We start from the raw sequence: 11,334 nt of genomic DNA on the forward strand, positions 1-11,334 counted from the left end.
GGCAGAGGATGGGGAACAAGAGGGCACTCACTCTCTGTAAGGACATTAGCAAAAGGTGGAAATTAGGTGAAGGTCCCAGGGCGTTTGTTGGAAGGGGTTTTTTTTTTGTTGTGCAATGCGTATGATGAGTATTTTTCATTGCCTTTTTTTTTTAAGCTCACTTTATGAAGAAATCCATGTAGTTTGGAACCATTTCTTTGTGTGTGTGTGTGTGGTTTTTTTTCCAATTTTGTACTTAATTAAAAAAAACCCCAGCTCTTCCCCTCTTTTTAAAAAAATAAGCCATTTTTTGGTTCCTGTGGGTTATCCGGGCTGTGTGACCGTGGCCTTGGTATTTTCTTTCCTGACGTTTTACCAGCAGCAGGGGTTTCCAACCCCTTTCTGACTATATATTACTCTTCCTATACACTTGACACTGAGAGACACTGTCCGTCAGTCTTACTCCTCTGAAGATGCCTGCCACAGCTGCTGGCGAAACGTCAGGAAAGAAAATACCAAGGCCACGGTCACACAGCCCGGATAACCTACAAGAACCAATGAACTCTGACCGTGAAAGCCTTCGACAAAGCCATTTTTTATTAGTGTGTGTGTTAAGTGCCGTCAAGTCGCTTCCGACTCATGGCGACCCTATGAATGAAAGTCCTCCAAAATGTCCTATCTTCGACAGCCTTGCTCAGATCCTCCAAATTGAAGGCTGTGGCTTCCTTTATTGAGTCAATCCATCTCTTGTTGGGGCTTCCTCTTTTCCTACCACCTTCAACTTTTCCTCGCATGACTGTCTTTTCCAGTGACTCTTGTCGTCTCATGACGTGACCAAAATACGAGAGCCTCAGTTTTAGCCATTTTAGCTTCTAGGGTCAGTTCAGGCTTGATTTGATCTATAACCCACTGATTTGTTTTTTTTGGCAGTCCACAGAATCCGTAACACCTCCTCCAACACCACATTTCAAAGGAATCTATTTTCTTCCTATCAGCTTTCTTCACTGTCCAGCTTTCACACCCATACATAGTAATAGGGAATATGATGGCATGAATTAATCTAGTCTTGGTGGCCAGTTTTTATTAGTAGCTCTTTACAAAGTGTGTATGTGTGTGTGTATGCTGGCCAATAGCTGTAAATAAAAGCATCTGGATGTGTGTGTAACACACTTAAATTGACGTCTCCCCCATTTCCTATTCCCTTACAATATTTGATTTAAAAAAAACTGCTCTTCTTTTAATTTGCTTCTTTGTTCTTTTAAAAACAGAACAAAAGCAAAGTATTTGTGGAAAGCCAGTCGGATCCATCTGATGTTATTGTCCATCGTCTTGCACCAAAGATTCTCTCTTTGAGCATTAACCTGGAATAATTATCTTTATCTTGCTGAATACTCCTCCTGCTTTAACTCTGACTCTGTGGTGTTAAGTGTTAAATGGCATTCTTCATGCTCCCTTTCAGCCACATTGATTACCAGTGCTGTAAAGGGGATCAGAGACATTGGGGGGGGGGGAAGCTGTTAAGTGCTTTGCTCTTGGGAGTTTGTAGGCTGCCTCTGAAACATTTGGCTATTCCTTATTTCTCCTTGAGCTGCTGTGGGGTGGTGAGAGGATTCTTCAATTTGACTGCAGCTATTTGGACAGAGGAACCAATGACAAGAGAAATTGTTTGTTGGGGGGGGGGGTGAGAGCAAAGTTTACTGGTGGGGGGGATCTGGAATAATAAAACATTGGTAGTAGATCCGAGTAGAAAACCTGGTCAACTTTTTATGTATTAAATTGACTTCTGCCTTGAAAGGCTGGCATTCCTTCCGCTGTGACCTCAAGTAGCATGGTGCCTGCTGGAACTGGATTATCGAGCTCCCAACCTTGCTGTGCGCTCTTTCCCTTTCATAAAGGGGATCTGCAGATGCCAGCTGTCTGAATGGCTCACTCTGCCCTGCCCCTTTGCACACGCCGTTGGTGTGCTCTTCCTTTCCATCCTTATCATCGTGTGGGGTTGCGAATGAGGTAGTGTTTGGGCCTCCCTTGGGTGTGTGTGTGTGTAAAGTGCCGTCAAGTCGCAGCTGACTTATGGCGACCCCTTATGAGGTTTTCATGGCAAGAGACTAACAGAGGTGGTTTGGCAGTGCCTTTCTCCACATAGCAACCCTGGTATTCCTTGGTGGTCTCCCATCCAAATACTAACCAGGACTGACCCTGCTTAGCTTACGAGATCGGGCTGTACCATGCTGCCGTCCCTCCTCCCCCTTGGGTAGGAGGGGGCTAACTTAGTTTCTGAGCTCCGGTTGCTTCCGGATCAGATGCCTTGGCAGTGTGCAGACGTTACATGGTAGGGAGCAGCAGGGCCTAGTCAAGGCGGCGTGGACAGAGGCTGTCTGCCATGTCAGTCTGTTGAGCGAGCCGCTGAATTATACACTGGAAAGGAGCCAGCTTGTTATCGCCAGTACTTACAGTAAAGGTTGCTATTCAGCTGTTAAGTGCCTCACATTTCCAGTTAACTGGACCTTTTATCATCGTTCTTCCTTAACGCTGCGAAGTGACTTCACATTGAGTAATATTTCTGTTTTAGCTTGAATACTTTTCGGAACTGTGCCTTAATCTTGCAATAGGCATTTCTTTGGAATACTTACCGGGTCATTTCTCTTCTTGAAATGACATGGACAAATTCATTTCTGTTGCAAAAATTAAAAAGGCTGTTGGAACTTTTTTTGAGCATGCCAAGAAATAAGCAGAATCTGTAGCAAGTAGAAATATTTCCGTTTACTTTGGGGTTGCCCATCATGGGAGATAGAATCATAGAGCTGGAAGGGACCACCAGGGTCATCTAGTCCAACCCCCATAACAATGCAGGAAATTAACAACTACCTCCCCCCATATCCCCGGTGACCCCAACCCTCCCCCGCCATGCAGGATCCCACAATCAAAGCACTCCCGACAGATGGCCATCTAGCCTCTGCTTAAAGACCTCCAAAGACGGGGACTCCACCACCCTCCGAGGCAGCGCATTCCACCGTTGAATAGCCCTCACCGTCAGAAAGTTCTTCCTAAGGTTTAGGTGGAATTGCTTTTCTGTTAGTTTAAATCCATTACTCAGTGTCCTAGTCTCTGGACCAACAGAGAACAAGCTAGTTCCCTCATCAGCATGACATCCCTTCAAACATTTAAACATGGCTATCATGTCTCCCCTCAGCCTTCTCTGAACTAAACAAACCCAACTCCCTAAGTCTCTCCTCATAGGGCATGGATTCCAGACCTTTGACCATTCTGGTTGCCCACATCTAGACATGCTCCAACTTGTAACGGTCTTGCATTAATTGTGTTAAATACTCATTAATATTATTTGGAAAACAGCTGAGTTGTTTCTAAATAAGTCCACCTAGGATTGCATCCTCATTAGCACGAATAAGACTCTAAAGAGACTGCATAATTGAAACAAAGATAGCTGTGGTTTAAAAGCTACTAGCTGAGCCAGTAGAAACATGTTTAAAGCTCTGCTTAGGTTGCCTTTTTAAACAAAATTACTGTTTTTCAGTGTCTTGGTCCGTTGCTTAGGAACACTTGTGAGACTTGGGGTCAGACTATACATTATGTCAGAATATTAGCAGTTTTATTGAGGCTTGGTAAAGACTGTTGAGTAATTTGTATGTATTAGAGTTACTGATGCCTATTTGCCTTTGCAACACTTTCCTGTCTCTGCTCATTGTATTTTATACACCCAGCCCCTTTCTCTGAAGTAACTATTGGGAGCTTTGGGTACAGGCAGGCTGTGACTAAATAAATAGTTATACAGCATGACAACAAGCATAATTTGTAATCAGTGGTGCGAACATCTAAGTCAGTCTTGCTGTTCTTTGATAATAGATGGGAATTCAAATCAAAATTCAGGACCATGTATTCTTGTAGCATCTCTTCATACAGCCCCATTCTAATTTGCTAGGTATTCATTTAGTACGTTTTTTTATCTTGCCCTTCCTCCAAGGGCCATCCTTGGAGCTTCATGCTACTCTCCCCTCCTACATTTTATTCTGACCACAACCCTGTGAGGTAAGCTAGGCTGAGAGAGTGTGAGACTGGGCCAGGGGCACCCAGTGAGTTTCATGGTGGGTAGAAATTTGAGCCTGGATGAATATACCCATGAATTTTGGCATACGTTACATGTTACCTAGCTTTTGCAGGGGTGGCCAGGAGATCTGACATCACGATCTACAGGCTCCTTTGCAAGAGTTTCCTTGCATTTAGAACCATGTGACAGGAAGACGAGCCAGAATTGTGACCTCACTAGTGTGAGGGCCACAACTGGGCAGCCCAAGAAGGCTGGGGGACAAGAAACACACTGGGGGGCAGGGGTGTACAATTTCAAAAATAAGTCAAGCAGTGGAGCTACAGAGGAATTCTCTCCATTGATGAGTTGGTCCATTTTGCATCTTGCTGCTTCTCTCAGCATGCATGCAAAGGGAGGCAGGATGTACAATGCCTGTGTTCTCCCTGAACATGCACACCAGCAGTAAGCCCTTCCAAAGAGCAGCATTAAAAGGGTGTCTCCACAGAGCCCATTACCCTGTAGGTGGACCTCTGCAACCCACCTGAGAATCCCACCCTGTGAGATGAAGCTTCTGCTTGTCTCTATTGTGCACGTTGACTTTGCTCCAGGAAATTCAATGAGCTTTTCATATTACTATACACAAGCGGCTTCGAGCTTTGGTGCCTTTAAAAGATGCAATCTGTATAAATGTCAGACTGGGAAAACCAAGTAAAAATCCCTGTTGTATCTTGACACTTACTGGGGGCTCTTAGGCTGATGGGGAGAGATGGGTGTATTGCTGGCTTATTGTGAGGATAATCTGGAGGGGAGAACCATGCATGCCACCTGAAACGCATTGTGGAAGGAAAGACTGGATGAAAATGTGATAGTGAGGTGTGAATGTTATGGAGATCCAAAGGCACCTTCCAGACATGCACTGTCAACCTTTTTTTCTTTCAGATCAATTCACTGCAACATCTTACAATGACTGCCTAGGAATTACTTTTTATATTTCAAGATCCTGCTTTCCTGGAGAAAACTCCCTAGGAAGACAGTTGAAAGGGAACATCCTTCAAAGTCACCTCTGAGTTGACGTTGTACTGTGAGTTAAGGCAATCGTTTTAAAAAAGCCTTCCTACTTAGCTCATTGACCATGCGTGACAGTTATAATTAACCAACCTTTTCCTATGTGCCCACAGTTGCCCTGAAAGCAAACTTGGTGGTGGGTACCAAGAAAACATCAAGAAAAATGAACAGCTTCAGCAGCGACGAGTTCAGTTTTACTTTCCTTGATGAAGGCTTTGCTGCGAAAGATATCGTAGACCAAAAAATAAATGAAGTTTCTTCCTCTGTGAGTATATTAGATGCATAGGTTAAACTTTACGAAATCAGTAGTTTAATACTATTGCAACGTACAGTAGCAGGCAACGTCATGTCGACTGATGAATGTCCTCTTTGTCTCCAGGATGATAAAGATGCATTCTATGTTGCTGATCTGGGGGATATTCTGAAAAAGCACTTGCGGTGGTACAAAGCCCTTCCCAGAGTGTCCCCCTTCTATGCTGTCAAATGTAACGACAGCATAGCTGTAGTGAAGACTCTTGCAGCTCTCGGTGCTGGATTTGACTGTGCTAGTAAAGTAAGTGGCTACCTCTTGAAAGCATTTTTTGGCTAAGCGCACCCTTGATCCTGAGTATAGCTGGACAGGGAGTTGCTGGTGTAGAGCATGCAGAACAAATTATGTTCTCTTTCCAGACTGAAATACAGCTGGTCCAGAGCGTTGGTGTGCCTCCTGAACGTATAATATATGCAAATCCATGCAAGCAAGTCTCTCAGATTAAGCATGCGGCGAATAATGGCGTGCAGATGATGACTTTTGATAGCGAAGTTGAGCTAATGAAAGTTGCAAGAGCCCATCCAAAAGCAAAGTAAGGAACTTTGGTAATAAAATGACTTGTTTGACCGTACACTGATCGTTCATCACTGGGTTTAGAAACGTTTATTTTTGCTAGACGGGGGGACCCAGACTGAAGATGCTGCTGATTTGAACAGCTTTCCTGATTCGCAAAGCATTTGGGAAGGTTCTTTAGCGAGGCAGCACATACATTTTCTAAATAATAATTGGGGTCGTAGTTGGTATTGTATGGTAAACCAGGTGACACTTCTTCCTACCTTGAGAGCAAGTTGCACTAAGGATAAGTTTTAATACAAAAGTGTATTCTGCGTACAGGTGTATCCTGTAATCTAAAACTGTTCTTGAGGTAAGCTCTCCAATATTTTCTAGGCTGGTCCTGCGCATTGCAACGGATGATTCAAAAGCAGTTTGTCGTCTGAGTGTTAAATTTGGAGCTACACTCAAAACCAGCAGGCTGCTGCTTGAGCGCGCAAAGGAACTGGATATTGACGTGATTGGTGTCAGGTGAGTAGCAAAGCCTGTAACAGAAGTGTTATACTTGCTGCCTGTTTGCTTACCTTTGTTAAAAATTATCTCGCAACTCAATTTATGCTGTTCCTTCCAGCTTCCACGTTGGAAGTGGCTGCACAGATCCTGAGACTTTTGTGCAGGCTATTTCTGATGCCCGCTGTGTCTTCGATATGGGAGTAAGTACATCAAAGAGTATTTTCATGTGACTGTAAAGTGCTTCGTAATATTGTGAGATGGTAGAATGCCCAAGTTAAAGCGTCGTTTCTGCAATATGAAATTCTCAACTATAATACACTGTAATGGGGATTGATCACGTTATATCTTTCCCCTTTTAATATACAAATCTAATGTCTTTGTGTCCGATATAATGCCTTTTTAATTAAGTGACAGGGATCCCAAGGCTACATTGTCAGTGGCAAAATTTATTTCAGTCCTTATATCCCTCAAACACTAGAATTAAAATTATGCTGCTCAAGATCAATTGAATCAAGGAGCTTCTAAGGGATGAAGGAAAGGTACCGTAATGGGGATTAGGCTACACGATGACTTCAGATTAGTCCAAAGTTCTAGTCCAAATCACTGTTTTCATTTTTAGGGCTTCTATTATCCTGTTCTTCAGACTCGGAAGTCTTTATTATGTTTCCTAATGTAATGCCCGCAGAAAGTAATAGCTAATACTGCAAATGCTAGCTCTGAGTTGTTATTTTTCTTCCCTTTCAGGCGGAGCTTGGTTTCTGTATGTACCTTCTTGATATTGGCGGTGGCTTTCCTGGATCTGAAGATGTGAAACTTAAGTTTGAAGAGGTATGAATACTGGCATGTAAAATTTTAGTGATTTCCTCTTGGTTTGTTCCTCCTCCTCATTAGTATTTAGGGGTGCGTGTTACAATTTGTATTTGGTTAAAGACTGGTTTATTAGAAAATGTTAATAGTATTTATGGGAGTATTTATTGGTGGGAAGCTTACTTGTAAGTTCTTGAAAGTAGTTCTTGAGTGTAACAGCATTGTGTTTGTAGATGAATACATTGGTCTAATTACAGAGGAAATCTTACCTTGCTCCCTCCTGTGGTATCCTTGACACAAAATGCAATCCATGGCCCATAGCTTTCAAAAGAGAGATGTCGTTCAGTAAGGTCAAGATGCAGGACATGAGAGCCAGCATGGTGTGGTTGTTAAGAGCGGTGGTTTGGAGCTGTGGGCTCTGAGCTGGAGAACTGGGTTTGATTCCCCACTCATCCACATGAGCGGTGGAGGCTAATCTGGTGAACTGGATTTGTATCCCCACTCCTGCACATGAAGCCAGCTGGGTGACCTTGGGCTAGTTACAGCTCTCTCAGCCTCCCCTACCTCACAGGATATCTGTTGAGGAGAAGGGAAGTTTGATTGTAAGCCGGTTTGAGTCTCCCTTAAGTGGCAGAGAAAGTCAGCATATAAAAACCAACTCTTCAGCCTTCCATCTAATGCTATAAAACTTAACAATCACCAATTCCTGTATTCTGAAATGGTAACAGCACAACCAGTGTGAAGAGTAATTCAGAACTTTGTTCTTGGGGAAAAGATAGCGTAGAATCTAGACACAAAATGAAATATTCCTGCAGATTCTGCCTAATAAAATGTTCACTTTTTTTTTTAGATAACAAATGTAATCAACCCTGCACTGGACAAATATTTTCCTTCTGATTCTGGAGTGAGAATTATTGCAGAGCCTGGCAGATACTATGTTGCATCAGCTTTCACATTGGCTGTTAACATAATTGCAAAGAAAGTTGTAATAAAGGAGCAGAGTGGGTCTGATGGTACGTAGCGCTCAACTCTGAATTTCGGTACAGCTGCCAAAATTGTCTGTGGGGATAGAGGTAGCTTGGATTGAGGGAAGGATTGTATCTTTGTGAGGCCCCTTCGTGGAGTGGGGTGCATTTGTCTGTTTGTACCTTGCTGCAGCATCCCTGCCAATGGAGGCGGGTCTGCCAAGTGTTTGGATGACTGAGAGAAGTGGTGCTTTACTTAGCAGGCTTGTGGGCGGCTACTGTAGGTAAAAGTCAAGGGGCTTGAGTGTGGGCCAAAATGACTGTGCCTGCCTTAGTGACCCTGGCCATAAACAAATTGAGGCTACTTCCCATCTGCGCAGCACCACCCTTGGTTCTGTTTTTTTGTATGCATGGGGCAATGGAGTTGGAGCTGGCTTTTGCGTACATACTAGCAAATCTTCCTTTGTTGTTTTTCCTGTAGATGAAGAAGAGCCTAATGACAAAACTCTTATGTATTACGTAAACGATGGCGTGTATGGATCTTTTAACTGCATTCTTTATGATCATGCGCTAGTTAAGCCGGTTTTGCAAAAGGTACAGTATAGGCAAATATTAGTCCATTCCTACTCAAGGTGATCAGTTCATATTGGTCATTTACCCATGCCAGGTGCCTTGGAGAGCAGTTGCAATGTTGTCTTGTAACTGAAGTTTCCAGGGTGATGCAATGGAACAAATCAAATGCATAATTATAGGATGGGGGAGACTTGTCTGAACAGTAGTGTGTGTGAAAAGGATCTTGGGGTCTTAGTAGACTAAACACTGAACTTAAGTCAGCAGTGTGATGCGGTAGCTAAAAATGCAAATGTGATATTGGGCTGTGTCAACAGAAGTATAGTTTCCAGATCACACGAAGTGATGGTATTGCTTTACTCTGCTCTGGTTAGGCCTCACCTAGAGAACTGTGTTCAGTTTTGGGCACCGCAATTAATGAAAGATGTAGACAAGCTGGAACGTGTCCAGAGGAGGGCAACAAAGATGGTGAGGGGTCTGAAGACCAAGTCCTATGAGGAAAGGTTGAATTAGCTGGGTATGTTTAGCCTGAAGAGGAGAAGACTGAGAGGTGATCTGATAACCATCTTCAAGTACTTGAAGGGCTGTCATATAGAGGAGGGTGCCAAGTTTTTTTCTGTTTCACCAGAAGGTCGGACCAGAACCAACGGGTTGAAATTAAATCAAAAGAGTTTCCAACAGTTAGAGCGGTTCCTCAATGGAATGGGCTTCCTCGGGAGGTGGTAATCTCTCCTTCCCTGGAGGTTTTTAAGAAGAGGTTAGATGGCCATCTGTCAGCAATGCTGATTCTGTGACCTTAAGCAGATGATGAGAGGGAGGACATCTTCTGGGCATGGAGCAGGGGTCACTGGATGTGTGTGGGGGAAGGTAGTTGTGAATTTCCTGCATTGTGCAGGGGTTTGGACTAGATGACCCTGGTGGTCCCTTCCAACTCTTTGATTCTATGAAATTCAAAAGAGCAGATTAAGCACAGTTCTGTTACTCTTAAGCATCTGTTGTGACCATATATGTGAAGTTTTGTTTTTTAAAAAAATTGTTTCCAGAGACCCAAGCCAGATGAGAGATACTATTCCTGCAGCATATGGGGACCAACTTGTGATGGTTTAGATCGCATAGTTGAACGCTACGGCATGCCGGAATTGCACGTCGGGGACTGGATGCTGTTTGAAAACATGGGGGCTTACACCGTGGCAGCTGCTTCTACTTTCAATGGATTCCAGAGGCCAACAATACATTATGTAATGTCAAGGCCAGCTTGGTTAGTAATATTTCCTCCCATTTGCTTCGCTCGTTCAAAAAGGGCTTTGAAAGAATCATGTAAATCTGAATTACTTTCAAGCTTGGTGTGGGCGAAGTGGTATTGAAAAGAGCCCAAGTAGATAGGGCTCCTGAAAAGTTCCTGGCGAGCTCTTCGAAACCAGAAAAGCTGCAGATTAAAGCTGCCCAGTGGTAGGAGGAGAATGTTGGTACCCTGTAATAGCAATAGGAGCATGATTATAGGAAAAAAAATCACTTGTATCATTTCAGCTCTCCCTGGCATAGCATTTTGATGGCTCAGGGCACCCAAACACAGTTAATGTCATGTAGCTGACTATTATGGTGTCTCTCTGAAATGTTAATTTCGTACGGGTTAATCGGTGCCTCACATTCCTTTTTCCCTCCTTGGCAGGCAACTGATGGAGCAGATAAAGGAGCAAGGCTTTCGAGCAGAAGTGGAAGAGCAGGATGTCACTTTGCCGCTGTCCTGTGCCTGGGAAAGTGGAATTGAGCACCATCCAGCAAGTTGTGCTTCAGCTAGCATTAATGTATAGATAAGGTTTAGCTAACTTGCAAGTTTCAGGAAACAGTTTTTTTTTTAGGGCTTTTGGGACCATTAACTTAATTTTTGCTAGAATTTTTAAATGTGTTGATTAGAGTCTGCGTGAATGTCAGAGTAGACAGCTAGGAGAGGGGAAGGGTCACATTTATCTGTGTTCCTATGGAAACTGAATATTGTTTTATATGGATTTTTATTCACTTCTCAAATATGCTACTAAAAACTGATCAAGCAAGCAAGCATTTGTAGCTTGTGCGTTTGGCAGAACGGTCTGAATGTAGTATTGTGGCCAGACTATTTTACAATAAAGTCTATTGAAATAATTGTGTAGTAGTTCTTGGCTGTTTGATCTAAAACCTGGTTTAAATAGATTTAAGATTGGACTTGTCAGTTGCTCCACACTGAAACTATATATTTTGGAGGTTTCTAGGTAGCATGTACCTCATGGGTTGCCAGATTAATTCCTCTCATGCTACGTATGCCTCCACTCTTTTGACCACGTCTGTTTCAAGTCAAGAAAAATCAAGAGACCCTAGAAGGAAGTCTTATGTTTTGTAATTTCATATGCACCTGTAACATTTCTCCCATTTTAGTATTTCTTGGCTATCTAAATTTAGTTTATCTGATATGGGCTATGCCTCACTCAAATTATAAAATGTCAATTCTTTTTTCTTTTTTTTTTGCATACAAAAATTCTGTGAGTGGTCTAGGCATAAAGTTCATCTTAGTGTTGTACATGAATTGGTTTGGTTGGCTCTGTTGAATAATAAAGAAT

The 11,334-nt window shown here is 43.0% G+C and overlaps 1 protein-coding gene across 1 annotated transcript; it reads left to right on the top strand.

Moving 5' to 3' along the window:
- The first annotated feature begins 5,211 nt into the window (after positions 1-5,211).
- On the top strand, positions 5,212-10,882 carry ODC1 (ornithine decarboxylase 1). Its single transcript, XM_056856352.1, has 10 exons — positions 5,212-5,351; positions 5,466-5,639; positions 5,756-5,928; positions 6,285-6,419; positions 6,520-6,601; positions 7,146-7,229; positions 8,059-8,221; positions 8,655-8,767; positions 9,787-10,001; positions 10,413-10,882. Exons 1-10 carry the CDS (start codon positions 5,250-5,252, stop codon positions 10,552-10,554), a joined length of 1,383 nt encoding a protein of 460 aa, XP_056712330.1. The 5' UTR covers positions 5,212-5,249; the 3' UTR covers positions 10,555-10,882.
- Positions 10,883-11,334: the final 452 nt, after the last annotated feature.

The sequence above is a fragment of the Euleptes europaea genome, chromosome 10 (assembly GCF_029931775.1).
Source record: "Euleptes europaea isolate rEulEur1 chromosome 10, rEulEur1.hap1, whole genome shotgun sequence".
Taxonomy (NCBI): domain Eukaryota; kingdom Metazoa; phylum Chordata; class Lepidosauria; order Squamata; family Sphaerodactylidae; genus Euleptes; species Euleptes europaea.